Source organism: Miniopterus natalensis, chromosome 13 (assembly GCF_054644295.1).
Source record: "Miniopterus natalensis isolate mMinNat1 chromosome 13, mMinNat1.hap1, whole genome shotgun sequence".
NCBI classification, from domain to species: domain Eukaryota; kingdom Metazoa; phylum Chordata; class Mammalia; order Chiroptera; family Miniopteridae; genus Miniopterus; species Miniopterus natalensis.
In genome coordinates this window covers 34455196-34483080 of record NC_142093.1, presented here as the reverse complement: position 1 = coordinate 34483080, position 27885 = coordinate 34455196, and the positions used below count along the sequence as shown (strand labels likewise).

Genomic DNA, 27885 nt, shown 5'->3' with positions numbered 1-27885 from the left:
TCTTGCCTTATAAGGATTTTAAGTAATGTTTCTGCCTGAATATTTTGTTGTTCCTCTGATATGGTGGGAAGAGATTTAATAATTTTAGATCTGGTGATTTATGGGGGAAGGGGGATCTCTTTCTGCTAAAAAGTGAACAGTGATAGTTCCCGGGAGTGTTTTCTTTCTGAGTCATTTTATTTTCATTAAAAGAAAAGATATAATTGAGATTTTTTTCCTTTCTATAGGAAATTCATGAAAAACTGAATCTGCTTGCTAGATACTGACATGTTCCCAATAATGTGTGTTTACTTTTGATTATTTTCTACTCTATTTGTGAGGAGGAAATACTCTTTTATATATGTATAAAATGAAAGTTAAGTCAGTGACTAAAAAGTTTCCAATTACGATCATAATCTAAATTTAAATTGATCATTATTTATTTAATTGGAGTATTTGTAATGTGAGAATACAACAATAATTAGAGTGGAGAGAGAAAATTTGTAGAAATATCCCAGCTATATGTATGTGCCGTTTTCCTAATGAAAAGAGTTAAATAGGAATACCATACTGAGTGATTTAAAATATTCATTCTGCTAAAAAATAGATGTTCTAAGCCTCCTACACACAATGTCTCTAAATTACTGCTATAAAAATTTATGGGGAAAACATGATTTGGTCAAAGAAAGATCAGCTGCTGCTTTTCAGAACATTTCATAAACCAAAGAGAAAACCAAAACTCTCATGAAACTTTTGTTCATTGGTGCGATTAGAAGTAGTTTGTTGTGTTGTTTTTTTAAACTTAGCTTTATTGTTGAAAGTATTACAGATATTCCCCTTTCCCCCCCCATTGATCCCCTTCCCCCCCACATCCGCCTCCCCCCCAGGCCTTCACCACACTAGTGTCTGTGTCCATGGGTTATGCATATCTGCATATAAGTTCTTTGATTAATCTCTCCCCACCCACTCTCCCACCCCCGACTTCCCACTGAGATTGATCATTCTGTACCTTGCTTCTACGTCTCTGGGTCTATTTTGTTCCTCAGTCTATTTTGTTTATTAGATTCTACATATGAGTGAGATCATGTGAATCAGGAAGAATCAGAAAACCTGAATAGGCTAATAACAACTGATGAAATCGAAGCAGCAATTAAAAAAACTCTCAGCAAACAAAAGCCCTGATCCAGACGGCTTCACAGGAGAGCTTTCTAATTCTTTAAACTGTAGGGTTAGATAATTTACTAAAAATTTTTCTTCCTTTTTGAGGTAGGCCTGTAGTGCTGTGAACTTCCTTTTTAGGACTGCTTTTGCTGTGTACCATAGATTTTGGATTGTTGTGTGTTCATTTTCATTTGTTTCTAGGAAGTTTTTGATTTCTTTCTTGATCTTATGGGTAACCCATTCATTGTTTAATAACATGCTATTTAGCTTCCATGTGTTTGAATGTTTTTGAGTGTTTTTACTGTAGTTGATTTCTGATTTCATGCCCTTAGGATCTGAGATGTTTGATATAATTTCAGTCTTCTTGAACTTGCAAAGACTGGTTTTGTGTCCTAACATGTGATCTGTCTTTGAGAATGACCCATGTGCACTTGAGAGGAATGTATATTCTGCAGCTTTGGGGTGAAATGTTCTGTAAATGTTAATTAAATCCATCTGATCTAGTGTGCCATTTAGAGTCACCGTTTCCGTGTTGACTTTTTGTCTGGAAGATCTATCCAGTGAAGTCAATGAGGTGTTAAAGTCCCTAACTCTGACTGTATTGCTGTTGATCTCTCCCTTAAAGTACTTAAGGTTGTTATTGATAGGCCCTTATTTATTGCCATTTTAATTCTTTATGCCTATGTTTCTCTATTTCTTCTTAAGCAGTCCCTTTGATATTTCTTGCAATGCTTCTATTTCTGCTTCTAATTACAGCACTCCCATTAACATTTCCTGCAATGCTGGTTTGGTGGTGATAAACTACTTTGGCCTTTTTTGTTTGGGAAGCTCGCTATTTCACCATCTATTTTGAATGATAGCCTTGCTGGATAGAGTAGTCTTGGTTTCAGATCATTGTTTTGCATTACATTGAATACTTCATGCCATTCCCTTCTGGCCTGTAGAGCTTCTGATAAGTCAGCTGACAGCTTTATGGGAGCCTCTTTGTAGGCAACAGTTTGCTTTTCTCTCGCTGCCTTTTTCTCTCTTTGTCTTGAATTTTTGGCATTTTAATTATGATGTATCTGGGTGTGGGCCTCTTTGGGTTCTTCTTGCTTGAGACTCTGTGCCTCCTGAACTTGTGTAACTTTTTCCTTCACCAGGTTTGGGAAGTCTCCTACCATTATTTCATCAAACAGTTTCTCTAACCCTTGCTTACTTTCAACCTCTTCTGGCATTCGTATGATGCGAATATTGTTGCATTCATGTTGTCCCACAGCTCTCTTAGACTGTCATCCTGTTTTATAACTGTTTTTTTCTTTTGGATCTCTGAGTAATTATTTTTCTACCCTGTCTTGTAATTTGCTTATCCGTTCCTCAGCTTCCTCTAATCTGCTGTTTACTCCTTCCACTGTATTCTTTATTTCTGCTATGTCATTCTTCATTTCTGGCTGGTCACTTTTCATAGTTTCCATATCTTTTTTCATGCTGTCGAGCATCCTTACAATCAGTATTCTTTTTTTTTTTTTTTTTTTTTTTAACATATCTTTATTGATTTCAGAGAGAGGAAAGGAGGGGGAGAGAGAGAGATAGAAACATCAATGATGAGAGATTCATTGATCGGCTGCCTAGGCAACCCGGGCATGTGCCCTGACCGGGAATTGAACCCCGATCTCCTGGATCCTAGGTCGATGCTCAACCTCTGAGCTATGCCCGGCCAGGCACAATCAATATTCTGAACTCTGTATCTGATAGATTGCTTATCTCCATTTCATTTAGCTCTTTTTTTGGAGACTTCTCTTGTTCTTTCATTTGGGGCTTGTTTTTTTGTCTCCTCATTTTGGCTGCCTAGTCAGGTTTGTTTTTATGTATTAGATAGAACTCTCAGTCTTTTTGGAAGGTCTCTGGTGCCAGCCAATATCAAATGCAGTTTGTGACTGGCCAAGTACCCTGTTTGGAACTATCAGCCCACAGCATCAGGTCCCCTCTCTTGGAGTTGTGTGCATTTAGACAGGACCAAGATGCACACCAAAGTATGCTTTTCCAAGGCCCGGTTCCAGAGGCAGATCAAGCAAAGACTCAAAGCACTCTGAGGTCTTCCTCTGCCTGCAGGTTGATTAATCTGATTCTCTTAATGAGCCTCAGGCTGTAGAAAGTCCTCTGGGTAGGGTGAGAGGTTTTCCAGCAGGGTGGGGCAATTGCTTCCCCCTCAGGCAAAAGCTGCTTGGAAGGTAAATGTCTGCCTGTGAAGGATGTCCTCTGCAGTCTGGGGGAATGACTGGGCACAGGAATCCAGAGGGGTGCCCTCTGAGCTCTATCTTCAGAGCCCACAACTCTAGATTCTCCTCACACAGCTCCAGTCAGCTCTGCCTTCCCTCTGCTGGATCCCAAGGTGAGTGGCTTCACAGGAAACTTTGTGCGTTGGTTCTTTAAGAGGATGCCCGCATTTCCAGCCCCCTCTCCCTGGCAGACAGAAACCTGGCTGCTTTTCACAGTCAGATATTATGTGGACACCTTTCTCAGTTCTAGTACTCTTGGCTGGGAAGCCCAGCCTGGGGTTTAGGCCCCAGAGTCCTCAGTAGTACCCACCTCCAGCTGAGATATCCCTCCAGACCTTTAGCTGTTGCCTGTGGGAGCCCAGGCAGCCCTCTTGCGCCTCCACACTTCCTGTCAGTCTCTGTGCAGTCTCCACTTTTCCTCCTTGGTTATGAGGGTGCTCTCCAGCTCGTCTTCAGTTGCAGTTGATTATTAGGGATGTTATACTAAAATGTTGTAATTCCAGTTTGGTCCCGGGAGAGTGTCAGTGTAGCTTCCACTCAGTCTGCCACCATCTTTAAGCTCCAGAAATAGTTTTTTTTTTTAATAATGATATCTCTGTCAGTAGCTAACTTTACTATTAGAAACAATATTGGAGATTCAGTTGCAATTTGAATTTTCAACTACATTTTTTCCCATACCTTTCAAATAGAGCTTCTAATGGAATTGTGAAACTGTAGAAGACTTAATTAATATCCCTGTAAGAGCAGGGACTACATATACTAAATCTTATTTTATTTTGATATACTGTTTTTCCCCCTATTGAGAATCAAACATTTATATAGCATTCAACCTTGAAACTAATTGCAATGATTTTTGAGGTCTTTGGTTATATTTCAGGGCCTGTTATATATTAAAAGCAGTAGAAAAAGTAGACTTTTCTACATGATGTCAAAGTTACTACAAAGAACAGATTATAGCCTTTGTTTAGATACTGAAAAATAAAGATGAATCTTTGAGAAAATAATTAAATCTTAGGTAATGGGGCAGCATCACTATAAATTAATGAAGTATTACTTAGGACCTACTTTGTATGCCTAACTAAATACATATTAGGTGTTTAAAAAAATACTTTCTCTTTTTTACATTACATTCATTCCTTGAAAATCACTGGCTTAACTTTAACAGTTTGAATAATTTCAAGAGACCCAAAAGTCTATGACTTTATGTATTTAGTGAGTGGACCAAGCAGATGGCCCAGCATCCAAATTTCAGTGCAGCTTCATTTCTCATTCAGTCCTCATGACAGATACTATGGGGTGTGGGAAATACTGTCATTATTTTATAGGATGAGAAAATCATGTGCCTACAGAGCTGGTTTTGTAGATTTAATAGTTCAGAGTTGGCCCTGAATACAGTCATAGCTTACTTAGTCCTTCATAAGTGTCTCTTCTAGTTTGAAGAAAACATTATCACAGTGAAATAATTAGTGAATAATTCAGGAAAATGTTTGACTTTCTGGCTTCTTAAAACGAAAGATATCAAAATTACCCAGTGCTGCTTCTTCCTCACTCTTCCTTCTCCCAGTTCCCCTTTCCATTCCCTTTCATAAACTCTTGAAGACCAGGATTCATGTAGTCAGTTAGACAGAACTCAAAATCAAATACTGTTAAAGATTTCAGTATATAGCATTAATTTAGAAGCTGTGATATAATTGCATATACAGAGTGTTTTCTAATAAAACTACCTACATTATTCATTAGTAAAATCTCCTTTATATCATAACTTTTTTTTTTTTTTTAAAGAAAAACACATAAAGCATGATTCTGTCAAATTCTAGCCAGTACGTTGGTGCATCACTTTGGTTCAGTCCAATGAGTGGCCACACTTGTGTATTAACGCTTTTGTGACCAAAAGCACTATGGATGGTGCAGTTTTACATCAGAGAGAGGACATGAGACCTGGCAGGCACTGTGATTTGACAGAACCAGTACAGCTTGGAAATCTTGTACCTTTAGGTGGTGAGAAGGCTGAAAGGAAGCAAACTTTGAACCTTGAATTCATATTTTAATTCCTTTTATTAAATTTAAAAGACTATTTTGATTGTTTTCTATTATTATTATTATGATTATTATTCCTTTTTATTTTGAAATGATTTAGCCTTACAGAAAATATGGGGAACAAACGGAACTAAGGATGGATGGATGGATGGATGGATGGATGGATGGATGGATGGATGGATAGGTGATAGGTAGATGAAAGATAGATATAGATACAAATTCTTTACTCAGCTTCCTCTGAAGTTTAACAATCTATATAACCATAGTATATTTATCAAAACCAGGAAATTAACATTGGTACAATACCATTAGCTCAACTGTAGACCATATTCAGATAAAAACAGTTTTCCACTAATGTCCTCTTTCTGTTCCAGTATCCAATTCATAATTCCATATCCCATGTAGTTGTTGCATCTCCTTTATCTCCTCCAATCTGGAAGTTTCTTTCCTGGTCTTTCATGACCTTCGCACCTTTGATGAGCACTAATAGTTATTTGTAGAACGTTTGTTGATTTGGGTTGGTGTGTTTTCTCATGATTAGATTGAGGTTATGCATTTTTGAGGCAGCATACCACAGAACTGATGTGTCCTCAGTGCATCATAGTCAGAGAATACATGATACCAAAATGTCTCTTTACAGGTAATGTTAAGCTGGGTCATTTGGTTAAGATGGTATCGGTTTCTCCCACTGTGAGGTTACTGTTGTCTCCTGTATAATTAATAAATATTTGGGGGAGATACTTTGAGGCTATTGTTGTTGCCCTTTTTTTTTTAAACCCATATAACTTGGTCATTGTTTTATAAGGACTAAAGAAAACCCAGGTGATTCTATTTCTGGGAGTAATTTAACTGTCGAAAATAATCATTACACAGCAATTTTTTTGGAAGGGCTCATAACCTACATAAGATTAATATGGCTTATTCCTGGAATATAAAAATATGACCATGGGCTCAGTGTTCCATTTTTTCTTTTTACCTCATAAGTTAGTATAGATTTAAATTGGTTGGTCATTTTTTCCAAATTTAAATTTTATCCAAGGAACTTTTAAACTTAGCTGCAAATGATTGATTGAATTATTGAGAAAATTAAAACGGATGGTCACTATTATAGAAGTTTATTCCCATGTTAGGGCAATAGCATTTGTGTAAACTCTTGCTCTTTAATACTTTATATGTAGTAGAAAAAGAGTTGGATTTTCTTGTTTGTTGTTTAGTTTCCCAAAGTAGTTCTCTCCTCCTCCTCAGCCCCCCCGCCCCCCCCCGTCATTATATTTTCAGCACTTCCAGAGTGTTGGCTAGAGTTTGAATTGTAAACCATAGTTTTCTTATCTATAAAGTGAGGTTTATAATAGTTTCTATCTCATAAGGTTGTTCTGGGGAGTAAATCAATCAGTTAATAGATGTAAAGTGCTTATAACAGTGCTTGGCACAGAGACAGAGCCCAGTGTTAGCCACTATGGAAAAAGGGTAGCATAAGCATGAGTTGACTGCCAGTATTGGATGCTGACTTTAGAAATAATAGAATTTCCCATGAATACACTTTTGTCCAATTTTTTGTTCCAAATAACTGTTTAATCCCACCAAATTTGATGCGTTCTGCAGAATTTTGTTCAGAATTTTAATTAAGGTTAAAACAAGAGGATTTTCTAGTCCTGCTTTCTGAGAAGCATATTATCATTTTAGGAATTTTGGTACTCTAAAAGAATGGGCAGAGACAGTAAAAATGTTTTAGTCCTTTGTTATGTCTTTTGAAATATATTTTCTAGACGTGGGGAATTCATGATCATTTGGGGGTAGGGTGGCGCAGTTTTGTTTAAAACCCGGCTCCCAGTCAGGAACACTGCCCTGCAGTTTTGTCTTGGCTGTCACTTCCCAAGGAATACACGAAGCCTTCTGTTCCTAGGCTGTCTGGACTCACTTTTACGTTTTTCTTCCTGATGGTAGCAGGAATTTACCTTAGGGTAATACCCTACTATTCCCCTTGGATTCCTGCCCCCCCCCCCCCCTTTTTTTAAATAAGCATGCACAGTCCACTTTGTTTACTGAAGTTTTTATTGTTGGTCACTACCAGGAAACAGCGTTGACAAATACAGTGAGCATTGAGGAAGTGACAAAGGTTCAAATAATCTCAAAACGCTCTAGTCATAGTTGAATAGTTGTTACTAGTCTGTGCTGGAGTATAACTTGTTTAGGGTTTATTTTACACAGGTGTACTTCTTATTTCTAGTCTCTCTCCTAAATGGTCTGACAACAGGGTCTCTTATTTAGGAATCAGCCCCACTCAACCTTGTCTGGGGTGTGATTAGTGGTATTAGAAAACCCAGATGACTTCTAGAAGCTTCATTTCCCCATTTACAAAATGGGAATAATAATTATACTTGATGTAGTTGTGATAAAAATTAAATGAGTTAATGTATGTTGAATCAGTATGCGGGTTTTAGTTCTAACTCTGCCAAATATTACCTGTTTGGCCTTGAACTGATCACTGGCCTTGCTGACTGACACACTCAGTTCCCTTATCTGGAAAATGGAGTTAATAAGACTTTCTTACTAATTCACAGGGCTATTGTGAGGGTCAAATAAAATAATCTTATGTGAAAGCACTTTGCAATTAGCATTCTCTGCAAGTGCACTGTAGACCTTAACCCAAGATTGATTCAGATTGACACCTTTTTTAATTTAAAGGGATTCCTCCATGCTTTTCAAAGCCTACTTTTAATTTTTCTAGGCATGGGTCTCCTAGGTCAAGAAGATATTTTCTTATCTAACCTCCACAAGTTAACATTTCTCTAAACATCAGTCTACTCATCACTGGCCTTATAACTACTGCTGCAATCACTCCAGCTCCAGTCCCTTTCCTTTCCTTCACTTGAGATAGGTTGTTTCAATATTAAAATATCTAAATGCATAGAAATATTAATAATCACCATCAAGGTATGATGATAGTTCTCCCAATTCTCATTCCCAGCCACTCTTATCAGTTCTAATAAAATACTGAAATTGCAGTTACTTTTAAAGCTATTGCCTTTACTAACACAAGGGTTAGTAATAACCCTTTAAGATATTAGTATGATGATGTTAGTAAGAAAACATTTATTAAGTACCTTGTTATGTGACAAGCACTATGCCAAATATAGGGCACATTCCCCTCCTAAAAACAAATTGCCCCAATTTGAGATTTAGAGCAATGATTCTCATAAGACGAGGGGTAGAAAGGTGAGACTTTTTTATTGAATTTATTGGGGTGACATTGGTTAATAAAATTATATAGGTTTCAGGTGTACAGTCCTGTGTGAGACTTTTTTAAAATTATCACAACTAGAGATGCTACTGGCATCTAGGGGGTGTAAATGCTAAGGGTACCGTTGATGAACCTTCTATAATCACAGGCCAGCTCTTCACAATTTTGAAATGTTAGTAGTGCCAAGGTTGAGAAACCCTAGTTTAGAGGAACAAATACTGTCCCTTGGAACGATCTTAACTGCTTTCCTATCAGAATGAAAATAAGTTATCCTTGTAGCCCTGTGAATTAGGTAGGAAAGTCTTATTAACTAGCATGTCATTTGGCTACCCTAAGGGGGAGGCTGGGAGTTTGCCCAGGGAGTGCCTTGTATCATGGGAAGAGGAACATGGACTTTACTACTTTCACTGCTGTGTTGAAAAAACTAAAAGACACTGACAAAAGTAATAACCTCATACTCCTACTTCTGACACTATTGTTTCTCCTGTCCCTTCTCTCCTTTTATGGAAAGAGGCTGCTTATTAATCCTGCTAATTGTGAAAGAAGGAAGAAGGTGATAATTTTTCACTCTTATCAAGAAACTGCTTTATAAAGTTAACTCCCTTCAATCATCAGCTAACTTAGTTTCATAAAATGGCTCCACTACAAATATACGAAAACAGTTCTTTCTTTTGAGCCATCCTTTTGAAATCAACCACAGAGGACTTGTAGTATAGGTGGAGATCTGTTTCATCAGAGATAACATATGCAGGCCACATTACATTTTTTTACTGTAAAGCATCATAACATTTTCATATTTTAAAACATTTTTCTTTTTTCTCTACACCCCTTTGTGCCTACTCACTTGCCCACCAAAATAGAAGTGTTCAAAAGATGAATGTAAACATCTACATAAGATCCGTTTGTCCCTTGCTTAGTATTTGTATCCTTCTTTTTATTTTTTCAGGGCAGAAATTTTGTACTTATGTTTAGTAGGCTGTGTGCAATGTAAATAAAAGAAAAAATGTGTTATGCTGAGGGAGAAGCTTGGACAAAGATTGATTCCCCAGTTTTCCTTCTTTAGGTGAAACAGACTATTACATATTATAGAAAGTCTTTCCTTTGGAAAGACTTGATATGAAAATAATTGTAGTTCACTGGCCTTTGAAGAACAAATGATTAGAATGTTGTATTAGTCAAATTAATGAGACTATTTCAAATTAATATATATTTTATGGCTAACTTTTCATGTTTTTCCACCACACAAAGAAGAGGAGAACTCTATTCCAGAATATACTTCTTTAAAATTTTTTTGTTAAACTTGAGGAGGTTTCTGCTGATAGAGCAACATATTCCATTTTCAAGGATCAAGTAGAACTTCAAAGTAACAGATAAACAGATATTATATAGAAAACCACTTTATTATCTTAGGAAGCTTTTCTCTAACATCCTAACCCCCCCCCCCCCCCCCCCCCCAGTTTCGGTTAGAATTAAATGGTGCTATTTCATGTTCTTTGTGCTAGATGACATTGGAATAGAACTAAACATATGGGGCAGGTGTGTGTGTGTGTGCGTGTGTTTCTGATCCACTATCTTAATTGAATACCAGTAGCTGGGGCCAGTAATCCAGGCATTAGAATAAACTTGAGTGATATATGCAGTCATTTCAAGTCCTAAGTGCATGACTTCAGGAATTGATTTTGAAGAATTCTGTATCTTATCCAGATTTTAAAATAGAGAGAACATATAAAGAGAGTGAGTGCTAGAGCACTATCTAGCTACTGGGCTTTGTTAAAGATTCTACACTGTCGTGAAGAGCATCTTTCTTCAGAATACAGAGATTCCAGCAGCTTCTCTACAGCAGTCACCTGCCAGCATGCATTAGAACTGCAAGGAAAGGTTCAAGGAGAAATAGCTATTATGGCACATTTTATTCATAGTTTAAGAATGCCATTATATGTATTGATTATGCGCCTTTTAAATTTAAGAAAACTTGCCCGGCCGGGCGTGGCTCAGTGGTTAAGCGTCGACCTAGGATCCAGGCGATCAGGGTTCGATTCCTGGTCAGGGCCCATGCCCGGGTTGTGGGCTGCAGCCGATCAATGACTCTCTAATCATTGATGTTTCTATCTCTCTCTCTCCCTCTCCTTTCCTCTCTCTGAAATCAATAAAGATGTATTTAAAATAAATAATAAATAAATAAATAAATTTAAGAAAACTTTGAATTGGGTTATTTTAACCAGTTGGTTATTATAACCAGTACTATTCAAGTGTTTTACTATAGGTTTTCAATTTTTAGATACAGAAATAGAATCCAACTTTGAGTGTGTTCCTGTGATTGAAACTTTGATATCACTGATAAAATATCCCAAGATCAAGCCTTTAAGGGACCTAAGCAGAGTAAAAATAAGTATAATTAGAAATACATTGTTTTTCTTGGCTAATTTAGCCAAGGGCTCTAGAAAATACAGACTAGTGGGTATATGCCAGCCCTACTGTAATTCCTTGTCTAAGGTAAAAATTGTTTCTTTTGCTATAGAGGCAGTAGAAATAAATCTTCTATAGTGTTATGTGCACATTACTTGTAAATTCTTATTTTAGGACCATATGGCCTCATATATTTCCAGCTACAAAATTGTCTTCAGTCTACTTTTGTGCCTTCATTTTTAGAGATGAGGAAGCAGATTGCTTTGTTCAAAGAGAGCTAGAACTAGAACATGACTGCTTGCTAGCCATGCAATATACTGATATCACCTAACTATGGACATTCACATATCACTGTCAGATTTTTGCCATATCTATGTACTTACTAATACTATTTAAATTGACTTTAAATAAATAATCTTTTTTAAAGGAAATTATTTGCTACTATAAATGGGAAACCATCACTTCCTAAAAATAGAAAGTAGCTCTAAATAGGAATGCAAATCAAGACTAAGCAGTGTTATTAACATTTAATTTAAAAGTTAAGATTAATTCTTATTAAAATTCATGTGAGAAGATGAGAGGATTTTATAGTGTATTTCAAGGAATGGCATTTTTCTTAAAATAATTCTTGCCCTGGCTGGTGTTAGAGTGGTTAGAGTATCAGCCCACACACTGAAGGGTCCAGGGTTCAATTCCCAGTCAAGGGCAGGTACCTGGGTTGCAGGTTTGACCCCTAGACCACCGTCAGGGTGAGTGCTGGAGGCAGCTAATCGATGTGTCTCACATTGATGTTTCTGTGTCCCTCCCTCTCTTCTGTCCTCTCCCCCACTTTTTACTGCCAGGTGCACATAGAAGCCCAGATTCCCTACTCAGCCTCCATTGACACCCATGGGAAAGAGATCCTTGTTACTGCTGTTGGGTAAGGAGGGAAGTCCAGGCTCTTCTTGTGGTCTCCCCTGGCATTGCTAGGGTAGAGGTGGGGGCATGTTACCAACCAGCAGGGTGGAAGTCCTGGCTCCCTACCTGCCCTGACGCTACCCCGGTTGGGAAGTTGGGCCTTGTCATTATGGCCTCATGAGGTCAAAGTCTAGGCTTCCCGCTTGGCTCTTGCTGTTGCGGGTAGAGGAAGAGCCACAGTGTTTTTTGTGGTGTTTGGCTGCAGTAGAGCGGTTATTGTCAAAAGTTTTCAGTCTTGCTAAGGCTGCTCCTTTCTTGGTTCTTTTTGACTAGAGAGACGAGGCTTTTGTTGAGGCCTTTTCTCTTCTTTTTAATCTGCCAGTTGGCATTTCAAGTTGCTGGATTCTTCATCTCCAAATCTGGACTATATTAGGCAAAAAGAAAACCCCGGGAACTCACCATTGTGTCATTCTTTGGGCCCTGAGATTCCTAGCTGGTCTGCCTTCTCTCACTTTTCATCTTCTTATGCTGTATACTTAATGCCCAGGGTTTTTAGTTGTACTTAGTGGAAATAATAAGGAAAAATATGTCTATTCCATCTTCCTGTAAGTGGAAGTACCCAAATATACATATTAATCCATTTAAACAGTTGTATCAAAATATAACCATTATTGGGGGAAATGCCACATACTTTGTATATTATGTGATAATTTGCATAATATTGTGCTCACGAGGTCAGCTAGAAAATAACATATTTGTTTAAACTGAAATTTATTGTTCATATTATTAATGAATACTTTTTCCTTTCTAGGAAATAATGCAAAAGGTGTCCCAAGGCTCCTGACCAGTGAACAAAGATTTGAGAAAGACGACAGCCAAGCTCATGTTTTCTCCTGATCAAGAAAATCATCCATCCAAAGCACCAGTAAAATATGGTGAACTCATTGTCTTAGGGTAAGGCTTCTCCATTTGGTGACATAAAATTGAATAATATATAGTAACTTTTAACAGCTAGGTTAAAAATATTTTTTTTTAGAATTGATATCCTGCCTATTTCCAGAAAGGATTTAAAGCTATGGGGTAATACTACCAAATCAGGAAACACTTTTAATTCTCATTTTTATGCCATCCCTTATAAGTGCTCAAATACTGCTTCACCCTCACCCCCAGAAAGGACAGAGCTTCTTAAAGATGAAATGAAAACTATATCTTTCTAGAGCAGGGGTGGGGAATGTCTGGCCCACAGGCAGTGTCCAGCCCATGGGCTGTATATGGCCCGAGAAATCATTTGGTTTGGCCCTGCCAAGGCAACCACAGGTGAGACTTGAAAGTCAGTAAATCTAGGAGCTTTTTTTGATAGCTAATTTTTAAGTTGATAACTTTGTATGGCCCTCAAATGATGTCTTAAATGTCCGAATGGCCCTTGGCAGAAAAAAGGTTCCCAACCCCTGGTAGAGTCACATAATTATTCCATTTGTCTTCCCTATTCCTTGTTTTAGAAAAATTTGCCTAGGCTGACTTTTATTCTTTATAAAAGGTCAGTATACTTTCTGTATTTGGCAGTTTTTGAGTAAACTACCTTCTCTTCCTTGTCAGCCACTAATGGAGGCCATTGTATCATCACAGTCTCCTCCAGCCTCAAAACTGTCCCTGTTCTCTGCCTCATTTCCCCCCAGATTGACCATGGTTTTGAGGTGGGAGGGGAAACAGTGAATGAGGAGAGATTATTATTAAGCTACTGCTTATGCCATAATGAAGCAGTAAAGAATAAAAAAAACCATGACAAACACCTGGATTCAAATTCTAGTTTTGTCAGTGTCACCTTCAGAAAATACCCTGACTCCTCAGAGTCTCCGAGGAACTTTGTTCCTCTGAGGAATGACTTAATTCCTAACCTGTAAAATGGAGAGTGATGCCAGTCTGACAGTTTTTTATGAGGATGGGTTAAGTGGGGTGATGTATGAGGTAGAACCTAAGAGTGCCTACCACATAGTAAACACCCGGATGTTTTGTTTTGAACTTTTTTCCTAATAGTGCAGACCTTGCTTACCTGCATACCTTCACGACATATATGTATGTTTTCATGGAGAAATGGTCCTAACATCTGAACAACAAAAGCATGTTTAATTGCTGTTTAGCAGGCATCTCTCAGTTGGAAAGTTTTTGCCAACATAATGTGAATGTGTATGTGTACGTTCAAGTGGCTGAGACTTAACCACAAGTATAAAAATCCGTTATTTCAAAAGTTCAGCTATTTAAAGTGTTTGATTCACAATTAAAGGTGATTCTATTTTAAACAATTTATATTGTACTTTTAAAGGTTAGATTAGCACATGCAAAGCTTCACCTTTAGAAAAAAATAGAATGACTCATAAGGAGTTAGATATGCCACTAATCGCCTCTTGATTATCTTGAGTAAAAGAGGAAAATTTTAGGTCACTTAAGTAATAATGCAAAAAAGCATGCCAAACACCAGGATCCAAATTCTGGCTTTGTATGTATAATCCAAAAGGTACTTAGAATGTGGTCAGAAGGAATCTCATTTTGTTTTATACTCAGGCAGCTGGGGATCAGCAGTTGCTAAAAAGAATTTTAGATACTTATAATATCCTACTATATAACTAATTGGGGGATTGGTCCTATAAGGCAAAGTAACACATTTGTTAAATTGTGTGGTTCTTATAAGAGATCACTAAACTTTTTCTCTCCCAATCAGGTATAATGGGTCTCTCCCAAACGGCGATAGAGGAAGAAGGAAAAGTAGGTTTGCTTTATTTAAAAGACCTAAGGCAAATGGGGTGAAGCCCAGCACTGTGCATATTGCTTGTACTCCTCAGGCTGCAAAGGTAAAAAACAAAACAAAAATTGTAAATTAACTTGGAGAAATTGAAAGACTTCTTGTACATGTTGTTTATATTCTCTAACATTCCCTTCACATTCTGTACCAGAAGTTTCCTTTTGTTTGGATGGGAGAAGACACTTTGGAGACATGATATTTGAAGGGCTGCCATAGGGAAGGGTATTGGACTTTTTTTTCATAACAAACCAGGATCAGTGGTTGGAAATTAGAAGGAAACATTCTCTCTTCTTATTAAACAGGATGGGGGCGGGTCTGGGGCTTTATCTAGTATTTAGAATTGTGCAGCTGTCAGTCCTGAGAAGTAGGGCGTTCCTGCTGTTACTATAGGGCCCTTGCCTAGACTTGGCAAGGAATGTAGTGTAAAGAAGTGTATTCAGGTACTAGAAGCATTTTGAATGAGGCAGTTTTTTAAACTAAGGGTCTTTCTCAAAGATTCTATGGGTACTCTTTTGTGTATTTATTTTTTAAGCTTTATGACCCCCATAGCTTATAGTATAGTGCCTTCAAAAAAGGCATATTAAACATTAAAAAATATATTTTAAAAAAAGTAGATCTCCATAATTATTAAGTTGAATCAAAGCTGTGAAAAAGCAAGTACTCATTGTATCTACAGTATAACTTCTCAGTCTACTTGCCTAATGCCTTTAGCCCCTTTTTCTTTCCCTACCCAAATCTCCAGAACCGGGGCCCCCATGTTCCTAGAATGATAGACGATTAGGGGGAATTTTAGATCTTCACATTTCCTATGAATTCTGTACTTCCAGTTGTATAACACAGACTGAATTTGATACTGTGATGAGTGAATAAAAATTAGAGAGTTCCTTGACGTGTGGAAATACCTATATCTTTAGCTAAGCAGCCCCAGGGTGTACATTAATATTACACCATCCTGAGGTGTATCTTTGTAAGTTAAATAACGAGAGGTAGAGAAATTGGTATATGACACCTTGTTTTAGGTCGTAGCTCCAGTCCCCAAAGTTAGTCGGATTTTTGGCTTTGTTTTATATTCAGTGTGGTGTCTAAAGCAGCCCTCATGCCTTGACTATGCCTCCTCTATTACTATTTGAGAACCAGTGAATGTAGAAAAGGAACAGTTTCTTTTAGGTGCTTCTTTTTGTTCCTTTGAAGAGAATGGATGTGCTAAGCAGGTGGTGGAAGTGGACAGCTTATTAACCCAATCAGAGGAGCTTCTTTCCAGCATTTCCCCACAGGAGTGCTTTGGCATTTTGGGTGTGCCAATTATTCTTTGTGCAGGACTGTCTCACATATTGCAGAACAATGCCTTTTAAGCCCTCAAATCATTGTGACAGCCAAAAAATGCACCTACATATTTCCAGATGTCCCCTACAAGCTTATATGACCTCTGGTTGAGAACCATTATCATGGGAAAATATTTCTAACTCCTACTTCTGTAATATTCTATTCTGTACTTTTCTTTGCATTTTTACTGTCACGCTCCTCATGTTTTCATTGTTAGCTCCTTTTCATCTTTACTGGACAGTAAGAATTTTAGGGATCAAAGATTGGCTCTTTCCTCTTTCAGTTTTGGAGAAATGTAGAATGAGGTCATGAAGAAAACTGTTTAGTCTGGCAGTCTTCTCACTGTTCTGCCTTCCAGTCCAGTAAGAACTTGACATAGTTCTTGTTCTGAATCTAAGAGACAGTTTAATAGCTTAAAAAACAAAACACAGGGATTACAATCTCAAAGTACACAAAAACCTCTGTTTTAAATCTCGTTAGCCAATAAGAACTAAATTCCAAAATACTGAGCAATTCTGTGATTGATAAATCAGTTGCTTAATGCTGAGTTAAAGTAATTGTAGGTTTTAAAACCTATATAAAACAATTATACAATATTTATGAATACATAAATGCGTAGTAAAAAAGAACCACATGCATGGGAATGATCTGTGCTGCATTCTCAGGGTTGGGTACCCCTATGACTAAAGGAGAGTAAGGGAGGGACACGCAGACAGCCTTAATTATATCTGTAGAGTTTAATTTCTTTTAAAGATGAGAAGCAAAAGTGTCATTTTTAAACTTTGGTAAAGCTGGGTAGTTAGTACCCAGGTATTCGTTTATTCTCTTTGTAGAGAATATGAGAAGTTCATAATCTTATTTCATCTTAAAGCTGTTATTTTAAGGCTTTATTTATTACAGATTAGCTACATATTCAGACCAAGTAAAATTTTAAAATGCCAAAGCTCTAATTAAGCAACATTTTTTTTTTCATTTACCCTCTCTATGTATAATCAGTCTTTTGTGTCTTTATATCTGTTTTCCTTTTGCTCAACCTGTTTCCACTTCCTTTGTTTGGGTTTTCCCCCATCTGACATTGTCTTCAACTCATATACATAGAAATGCCTGAAAACAAAACTGAAAAGTTCTTTTTAGCAATGTTTTTAGTTTGGGATAAGTCAGAGGTACAGTCGTAAGCATTATATCCATTTCCTCTGGTAATGTTTAATCATTCTATGAATTTTTCTGTATTTAGTTCAGCATATGGCAGATATTTGTCATCTGTAGCCACAGAATGGGTAGTTAACTCTGCTTATCAGTTAACATTAAAACTATCTGAGTTACTTTAAAAATAAAATTCCCCTTATCATGCAAGATTTTGTATTTTCTTCTTATCAGAGCAGTACTGTTTTCAGATTCTACATGGGATTTGGTTTTGATTACTTTATAATTTAAAATACTTACAGGGAGACACAAATTTTATTGCTTTTATACAATGAAATTATGTTTTAACTCCATAATTACTTCAAAGTATTCTTCTACACCCTACTCAGCCTGCAAAACTGCTGTCACAGCTGAGTTATGCAAGAGTTGTTAATCTCTAACCTAAATTTCAGGGGGGAAATAAGTCATATATGTTATAGATTACCTTTTCTTAAAAATCTGATTTTATCAACCTAACTAGTTTTTGCTTTTAATCTTTTCTTTCTTAGGCAATAAGCAACAAGGATCAGCATAGCATATCATACACCTTATCTCGGGCACAGACCGTGGTGGTTGAATATACTCATGACAGCAACACTGATATGTTTCAGGTATTATAATATGTGAATTCTTTTTTCATAAAAAACAAAAAAGTTAAAACCTATTGTCAGTGACTTTTGCTCTGTTCAGATTAAGAATTATCATATTTTCATGTATTTCATTAAAATATATATTGTTTTCTAAATCCCATATTTAGAAGTTAGTGTAGCATAGTTAAGAGGTAGTCTCTGAAATCATAATTCCTGGTTAGTATTGCTTAGCCACTGTGTGTCTCAGTTTCCTCCTGTAAAGTACAGTTAATAAAACTTCCTTTGTATGACTATTAGCAGGCTTAAATGGTTTAGTACATGTAAAGTGCTGAGGGGTATGCCAGTAAGATGGTAAACACTTAGCTATTAATAATATAGATATAATAGTAATTCTCTTAGCAATTATTATCCAAACAACAGAACCAAGAAATATTCTGCACACTTTTATGACCTTTTTTTTTGCCACTACTTTCCCACCTTCCTTTATAAGCAACAAAAAGTACAGGCAGTTCTAACTGTTTCTAACATACATGTGAAGTCTGACTTGTTTCTCAGCACATATCTGGTCAATAAAAGTTTGGTTTTTTTCTCTCATTCTCTTAATCCAGTTGATGGTATAAGAGAATGTTTTTATAAACTGATAGATGGTAGAACAGGCAAACTCAAAGATGTAAACAAAATTTATGATATCTTTTCCTTTAATAAGGGTTTTGTAAAGGCCTAGGGTTTTCGGGGGGAGGGGGGGGATTTAAGTACCTAGTAATGTTGCTTTTACAATCATTGTCCCAGTGACTTTTTAACTTTTCCTTTATTTTACAAGATTAATTGAATGTGAAAAGGCTTGGAGATGTCTTTTTTATAACCAGTAGCAAAATACTTCTTTGAAGTCACTCACTCCCCCCAGCCCTTTTAATGGACTACTAATTTTTTTAGAATAGTGTCTCTAATATTAGAATATGAATGTTGCTTTTTCCAAAAAACTAAATAAGTAACAACCTTAATGAAGATGAAGGTTTGGATCTTAACGAGAACCTAACACAAGCTTTAGGATGATTTTCCATCTTTCATTTTACTGACAACCAGTTAAAATGAAATGTGCTTAATTAGCTTTTGAAAAATCAAAATGCTACCTAGATATTTGATCATAGACTAGAATTTTAGTTTCAGAAATTACCTTGTATTTATTTACCCCTCATCTTTTGCCAGTAAAGTTACTGAAACCTTGTGAGTCAAAGATTACAAAGTTAGTTGGGGGTCAAAATTGTGATTAAACCAGGCATCCTGAGTTATAGAACAGTGTCTTCACCATCTTATGAAGGTCCTTAAATACATTGCAACATTTTTTGGTTTTGTCTTTTTCATAAAGGAATAGTGAATTTTCCCCAGTAATAGTAAACTGCTCATACCCTTTCTACAAGCATTGTACCTCTGGAAGATACAAACATTTCTACATCAAAAACTTAAACTATAGTATCAGAAAACTACCCTGATAAATTAGCCGCTGTTTGAGGAACTGGTTTTGTAATCATTCAAGGATTGCTTACCTTCTAAACTGAACAAGAACATTTATTGTTCAAGATACCAGATATTCAAACTGCACCTCTGTACATTGCTTGACACTATGAAGTAAATAAAGGAGACAGTACAAGTTGATTACATATGTAGGTGCTACACGGGCAGTCTAAGTGTGTGAAGTACAGTCTTCTAATTGGGTTGAAGAAGGGTAAGGAAAGACTTCATGGCCAGTGCCTTTTTGTCTGGATTTTTTTTTCTTTTTAATCACTTTAGTAGGATTTTACCAATCCAGTCAGTAGAAAGGTACTCTGACAAAAGAGATGATAAAGATCTACACAGTGTGGTAGAAGATTGATTGTGGCTAGAATATACTTTTGTATGAACAGAAATAACAGGAAATTAGGCTGGATTGGTAGGTGGAAGGCATATTGTGAAGACAGTTTCTAATTATTATCAGAAATAAGAAACTGATGAGTTTGGATAGGTTATAAGGAACCACTGAAGTTTTTAATGGAGATGGGAGAGAATGACATGTAATCTGTATTTTTAAAGGTAATAGTAGCAATTAGAGGAGGAATTACTAAAGTTTATCTTAACACAGTTCTGTTTTGGCTTCTGAGCACAATCATGTAGGTTTTCTCATTAGAGACACTTAATATTCCTTCCTTCTTAATCTGTCATTACCAATATTACTTTGATGTCTCAAATCTTCTCCAAGACCCACATCAAATATCAGGTCTTCTGGAACAATCTCTCTTACCAAATAAATGCTGCTTCTGAGTATCAATTCTCAATCCAATCCTTGGTCTACATCTTTTGGCTCTAAAAGAGCCTTTTTATTTCTGAAACTGTTTCAAAGGTCTGAGACCATTTTCTTTGGATATCATTATCTTGAAAATACAGAAAAGGGACATTCAATCTTATATGCGTTAACCAACCAATTTTCCCTTAAAACTCTCCCAACTAAATAAAGACTTTATGCTTGATGAACAGACAAAAACACTAAAGAGCTTTATCCAAAAGTACGCTGATATGAGGAATTCCTGAGGCTCAGCTATGCAAAGAATGATTTTTAAAAGTTATCTTTGTAGAGGTCAGTTTTTTCCCCAGTACCCACATTCTTCAATTTTATGATATTACTTTATAACAAGTACATTAATGAACTGATCATTTTAAATGTTTATTTTAAAGCCCTGTGACACTTGTCAGTTCTGTCATCCATTCTACTGATTTCCTTTTTTCCTTTTCAACTTTGATCTTTCAAAATGAAGTTAATTTATTTACTAGCTAGTACTCTGAAGTTGTTCTTAATTCTCTGATACTTCACCCACCAGAATTCTTTATCTGAGAACCTTGTCTCTGAAATATGGTCAAGAACAAGGAAAAAAAATTAAAAGGACATCTAGGCATATAAAGTAAATGTCAGAAAGGCCAAGCACTGAAATTCCTTTCTCTGCTCCCTGGCGAATCCCTTAGGCTCTTACCAGTAACCTTTTGAAATGCTGTTCTTTGAAGTTTGGTTATTTGATTTCTCAACCCATAGCAAAGTAAGAGTAGCTGGATAGAGAAGGGCTGTGCTGTTAGAGACAAGTGTACCTAACAGCACGAAGTGATAACTGACAGTCTGATAGAAAAGACACAAAAAAATCTATGAAGTACACTTAAGACCTCAAAGCAAGACTATGTGAGCCCTAAACATAAGGATCGGTGTTCTTGTGCACCTTTATAGCACCTGAAGACATCACTGTACTTTATCTGAATATAAATGGTATTCATAGTGTAATATCCCGGACTTGGCATAAAAGATTTACTTGTGCGTTAACTATATTCTGTTAAAGAAAGTAGAGTAATATATAGGACACATATTTTCATCCAAAGGGGTTAAAATTAAAATCTGCAGCCATCTAGAAATCTCAGCCATCCTAAACTCTTTTTTCCCTGAGGGTTTCATGTATTCTGGGTCATAACATCCCACTTAATTCTACTCTCTAAGTGATTATTATATCAGAGCAAGTCTAACAGATTAGTTTTCAAGGGTATAGATGCCCCCAGAGTTAAGTGTGATAAGTTTGAGCTTTAGAAGTTTCAGAGGCGTAATGATTGCACCTTATTGTGCCTTTCTTGAATGGATTTTCTACTGTGTTCCTTTGAATAGATTCATAGACATTTCTTTTTCCCTTAGATTGGTCGGTCGACTGAAAGTCCTATTGATTTCGTAGTAACTGACACAGTTCCTGGAAGTCAAAGTAATTCTGATACACAGTCAGTGCAGAGCACCATATCAAGATTTGCCTGTAGAATCATATGTGAACGGAATCCCCCATTTACAGCACGGATTTATGCTGCAGGATTTGACTCATCAAAAAACATCTTTCTTGGGGTAAAAAGCTTTTTTCCTAAATGATGCATTATTTTAATCACTTCTGTTTCCAAGTTAAAAATAAATGGAAGCTCATTCTTCTTTCTTCTACTAGGAGAAGGCTGCCAAATGGAAGACATCAGATGGGCAGATGGATGGCTTAACCACTAATGGTGTTCTTGTTATGCATCCACGTAATGGGTTCACGGAAGACTCCAAGCCTGGAATATGGAGAGAAATATCAGTGTGTGGAAATGTATTCAGTCTGCGTGAAACCAGATCAGCTCAGCAGAGAGGAAAAATGGTAAGTACTGAGATGTAGCTTCTTTTCTAGCTACAGTAAACACATAGGATGAGTTGGACTGAACGCATTACATATTCCCCAAAATGCTTAAATAACTCTTGTAGACACATATAAACAGAACTCTGTATCTTCTGCTTATATCTATATTCTCTTTGATTGTGATATTTATTGGATATGTTAGACCTACCAATTAGCCTTGGAAAATAAGCCCATGGGGACAGGTGTGTTCAGAAAAGACAACTACCTATTTGGTTCCAGATCCTGCTTCCTCGTGGTAGTCATACTTTTCATGCAGCCTGTCCCTTTTGATTTAATCATAAATTATCTTTACTATAAGACTGAAAAGAAATACATTACTTCTCAATATTTCATTTTTGATTTTCAAACATATTTTTCATGACTGCTCTTCGAGCTTCTTAAATATTTAGTAACAGTTCCAGGAAATGTCGGTCTTGAGTAAGGAGCATGTAAGACTGGCACTCTTTATGTAAAATCTAAAGCACAGCGGTAAATGTGTTTTTTGGACTCTTGTTTCCTCTAGGTGGAAATTGAAACCAATCAGTTACAAGATGGCTCATTGATTGACCTCTGCGGTGCAACGTTGCTGTGGCGTACTGCAGAAGGCCTTTCCCACACTCCAACCGTGAAGCATTTAGAAGCTTTAAGACAGGAAATCAATGCAGCACGACCTCAGTGCCCTGTAGGGTTCAACACACTAGCATTTCCTAGTATGAAGAGAAAAGATGTCGTCGATGAGAAACAACCATGGGTCTATCTAAACTGTGGCCACGTGCACGGCTATCATAACTGGGGAAACAAAGAAGAACGTGATGGAAAAGATCGTGAATGTCCTATGTGTAGATCTGTTGGTCCCTATGTCCCTCTGTGGCTTGGATGCGAAGCTGGATTTTATGTGGACGCCGGCCCTCCCACCCATGCGTTTAGCCCGTGTGGGCACGTGTGTTCAGAAAAGACAACTGCCTATTGGTCCCAGATCCCGCTTCCTCATGGTACTCATACTTTTCACGCAGCCTGTCCCTTTTGCGCACATCAGTTGGCTGGTGAACAAGGCTACATCAGACTTATTTTCCAAGGACCTCTAGACTAACAGACAGTTGTCCTCCAGGACTGCATTATACATTTATAAGCTAAGTGAGTTGGGTTTTTCAACCTGTTGTCCACACCACGGTTTCTCTGATCTGGTCATTTGCATTAAGATGAAGAATTTTTTAAATCATTTATAATAAATAGTAGCAATTTTTAAGCAAAAAAATACAGGAAACTCAAGCAAAGGAATTTCTGAAAGTACTAGACTTCTGAATTCTGAGTTTTTAAAATCTATTTTGAGGAGAAAAAGACAGTCTAATTTGATGCCTTCATTTTAGTGTTTTTGAATCACCCATCCTCAGTGTTGAAAAATTGTTTTGTATAACTGAGGGTACTGTTGGTTCAAACTATGTTAGTTTACAGTTTGTTGCAAACATTGTAAAATACAGCAACATGTATATTAACTTTTTTCTATTTATCTTTATTATAGAAAATACCTTAGAATGTTCTCGATAGAGTAGCATGGTAACGTAATGATGGTGTCACACTCTTGGTGTGAATGGTAGGTTAGCAAGCATAGCTCAAGGATTTGCAAAGTTAGGAAGGACAGAAGAGCATCTCTCCCCACCCCCATCTAAATATGGACTTTGGAAAATTAGAATCCTTTGTAAACCCAAATTCACATTAATTACCATTGTGTAAGAGGTGTTTGTTTTTAACCACGTTGAAGATTATCAGGAAAGATTTTTTTCCTCAGTGTTTCTCTCAAGTGTAGTACTATAACAAAAACTTAATGCTAAGAAACATTTTATATGCTCCTTTGAATATGCAATTTAATCTAGATTATCTATTTTTCTCCTGTGATAACTAATCTGTTTTTAGTATCAGCAACATTTGGCAAGTTTATCTTTTAAATATAAACTGTGGTTCATCTGTTCACTGTTTCTACAAAAAAAAAAATCATTCTCATGAGAAAAACATAAATTAACAAGAAAGGAGAGTGACTTGATTTGCTTTTAGAAAAAGAAATGCTTAAGTAATTAATTATTCTGGTTTTGGTCTTATCCAGACATTAAGAAACCTAGAGAGATGGAAAGGGTTGAATGACAAGAATGTGCCCCCCTTTTTTTAACCTAACAGACCAGCCTTAACTTCTGGCTTGAATCCTAAGGAAAGTTGCCATTGTGACTCAAGGAAATGTTTGGTTGGCAAAGGAGCACCAGTGACGGTAGAGTGGAGGGACATATTTGCATGGTCTGTTTGTTCTGTAATTCCAATAAGTTCTTTTGCTCTTAGAAGCAAGAAAAAATGTCTTCTCCCCCTTCTCCTCCTGCCCCCCTCCCTTTTTTAATGCACCACAAGGAAAATATAGACAGTTGCACTACATCAAACCCTCTGTGGCACTTGTAGAAATCAGTACACTTTTAGATTAGACAGAATCATTATTTTAATCTTTTGATTTGTTTTCCTTTAGTTTGAAAAGTTGTATAATATTTAATTGACTCTAGCAAAATTCTGTATGTGGCAGCATAGCTTTAATTTATCCTATTACAACGCTGTTCTGAATTTTCTTTCGGTTTAAAGAACAAAACCTGTTGCTTAGAAGCCATGAACTATTTTATTTTACTTCCACTTGTCAGAATTTCCTTGTTTTTAAAAACGATCATTTGGGCTCACTCAGGAAATGCATGTCAGGAAATTTGTATTATAAGTTTACCAGTTGTGATGTACCAGTAACTGCTGTTACCCCCTTTTCAAAGAAGTGTAACTGATCTTGAACTTTTCTAGATTGTCACATGCTTTGTGACTAATGCAAGGAAATCAAGTCCTGTGTTGTATTTGTTCTAGTCATTTCTATTCAGTCTATATATTGTAGCTAATTTTTATTTGCAATTAATTTATTCAAACTAAGTAAATACTTTTCAAAATAGATATTTGAACTTGTCTCTATGCGTTCGTTTTTGCTTAACTTGGAATGGGAAATCAGAAGTGCTAACTCATGGACAAAACAACTGCACACTTCAAAAATATTCACTTGAAATAGATGAGGAGTTTACATTTAAGGTACAATTTTAAATCTCTGGTTCCCTTGGGAAAGCATCTCTTACTCATTAAAGGTTGAACAATGGAGGTCCTTCTCTAAGTTAAGTCCCATTAGAGAGTTGGCTTCTTGCAAGTTGCGTACTAGACTGTTTAAATAGTGCCTCAGTGACCTGAAAAGGTTCATGTTCTTTACAAAGTGCCCGAATTTCCTCCCACCAACTGGGGAAAATCTGGTTCATTTTATATTAGATTCATGTTTTGAAAACTCAGGTAATTTAAATCAGCAGTCAGGTATTTTTCTGTTTAAGCATTTTAAATATTTGTTCTGTCATTTTGCCAATGCCAAATGGAACGCTTTTACTGACACAGTTGTATTAGGGGAATGTCAGTATTCTGGCCAAGGGAGATGAGTTGTACTCATTCTGGTCTCCTAAATGTATTCTCAAGAAAGATATTCTTTATGGCTTAAATCTTTTATAAATATCTAGTTTCTAAATGTCTTAATATCCAAGTGTTCCTTAATTTGTACAGGGGATTAAATTTCCCTTCATCTAAAATGTTAGGGTCATGAAGCAATACACAGTAAATATCCAGAAGGAGTCTTTTACCAGGTTGTCTTCTTCAAGCTGAAATTGCTTGTTTTCATCATATAAAAATCTAGTACATGTAAAACAGAATAGGAATAAATAATAATGTGAATATATAATTACATCTAACGTGAGTATTCCCACTCCAGTCTTCCCTCAGGATACTTCAAGAACCATGTGTGATGTATGGCCTTCTGAAATACTGAGTAAGGGCACCATGGAACTTGATTGATTATTTCTTTAAATTTATAAGATAAATAAAATTCTAACATGTTGGCCCCTCACCTCAATGGGTCATCTTGTGCTACCCTACTTTAGAGACCACTGGCTAAAAGATCTGTGATCCATTCTTTTGTGTTTATGTCCTAAGTATTAACCCTATAGCAAATTGGATCACCAAAATGCTATATAACAACTATATTATTCTATCTCCCACTTCCACTTTCAGAATTGCTCTTATATAAGTATACTTGAAGGGCGTGCCCTTAAATTTTATCCACACATTCTTACAACAGATACTTGAATATCCACTATGCACCAAGCCGGGGTGAAAAAATAATCCCTCTCTTCATGGGGTTTGTATTCTAGGGGAGAAATAGAAATGAATAATAAAAATAAAAGAGAAAGCATGATAGCAGTTTTGGAGGGACAAATAAAGCAGGAAAGAAAGCTACAAAGTGTGTGTGTGTAGTGTTTACATTAAATAGGGCAAGGAAAAGCCCCGCTGGAAGGGTGATACTTGAGTAAAGATCTGAAGGAGCTGAAGGGTGTGGCTACTTAAGAGCAAAGCATTTGGCCAGAGGGAACAGTAATTGTAAGAGTGCTAAAGTAGAAGCATGCTTGGAATATTTCTGTAATGGCCCCGGGGTATGAAAAGAAGAGAGTATTAGGTAGAATGACAGGGTAAGTGGGGCATGGGGATGAAACTAGAGCTTGGAGGACCTTCTGAGACTTTTGGCTTTTATTTTGAGTGAGATATGGGGGACATAGGATTTTGAACAGGGGAAATACGTTATCTGACTTACATCTTTAAAAAATTTAAATAGACTGAAGTGGGAGCAGGGAGACTAGTTTGGAGACCAGCGCAGGGATCCTGGAGAGATGAGGGTGATGTGGATCAAAGTGGTGTAGCGGGGCTGGCTTGAAGAGGGGCCAGAATCTGGGTGTGTTTTGTGTTTTGAAGGCAGAGCTATTTGCTGGCAGGTCAGATATAGTTGGTTGTGAAAGTGTCAAGGGTGATTCAGCTCAGCCTAGGCAACTGCAAGAACAAAATTGCCATTTATCGAAGTGGAGGAGATTATGAGCAGAATGGGGGGAGGATACACTGTGTTGTGGAATCGGGAACTTAGTCTTGGATGTTAGATTGAGACTCCTTTTAGACAAGATTTTGCCAAAGGTAAAACTCTTCTTTTTTTTTAAACTGCTATCAAACTTCTTAACTATTACGATCAGTGTTCACCGTATATTTTATGCTCACTTAGAAACAAACAAAAAAACTCCTCCTGATTAATGGCGAACTTCCTTTCATTGAAATAGAGAGTTGGGACACCTCTGGAGTTTCTCTCTTTGTTTTGGCTGCCGTCTCAGGAACTGAAGTTGTTTTTAACTGCAGTAACTTCCTTTAGCCAACATGGGCTGATACAGTTTTTCTCCCTTTCACTCATGTGTTCCTTTTTCCTTAGCTCTTGCATTTATGTTTTTAAAGTCCTCAGTTTTATTGAATCTTAATATTTTACTGCTTCAAATCCTTTTTGGCAGCGGCTGAGTACATATGTTATTGCTGTTTTTATTTTAATATTCAAATATTTACAGAAAAGAAAGAATTTTTAAGCCTATTATATAAGTCCAGATTTTAATATCCAGCTTCCCTTAAGGAAATATGCCCGTGTTTGATAATGTTGTCAGCAGAAAATGGAGTAAGTAAGATCAAAAAGAATTTTCCTAGTAATTGTTCAAGTATCGATTCCAAATATTCTGTTAGATGAGTTTGTTTAAGTTGACATTCGATTGTAAACCCAGCTATATATGTTAAATCACAGCATAAAATAATTCCTCACAGCTAATGTTTGAGTGTTTGCTATTATGTATCAAGCACTGGTCTAAATGCGCCATTGTAAGTAAAGGGTGGGGCAAAAGTACATTTATAGTTCTGAGTACAT

General features: G+C 36.7%; 1 protein-coding gene across 1 annotated transcript in view; it reads left to right on the top strand.

The window, feature by feature from the left end:
• The window catches only part of PELI1 (pellino E3 ubiquitin protein ligase 1), a 51931-nt gene extending 26903 nt beyond the window's left edge, over window positions 1–25028 (top strand). Inside the window, exons 2-7 of the mRNA XM_087823596.1 lie at window positions 12791–12933; window positions 14696–14825; window positions 17791–17892; window positions 21569–21766; window positions 21861–22049; window positions 22591–25028. Of these exons, the coding sequence (XP_087679722.1) occupies window positions 12863–12933; window positions 14696–14825; window positions 17791–17892; window positions 21569–21766; window positions 21861–22049; window positions 22591–23157 (1257 nt within the window). The 5' untranslated portion in view covers window positions 12791–12862 and the 3' untranslated portion in view covers window positions 23158–25028. The remainder of the gene's footprint in view (window positions 1–12790; window positions 12934–14695; window positions 14826–17790; window positions 17893–21568; window positions 21767–21860; window positions 22050–22590) is intronic.
• Window positions 25029–27885: the final 2857 nt, after the last annotated feature.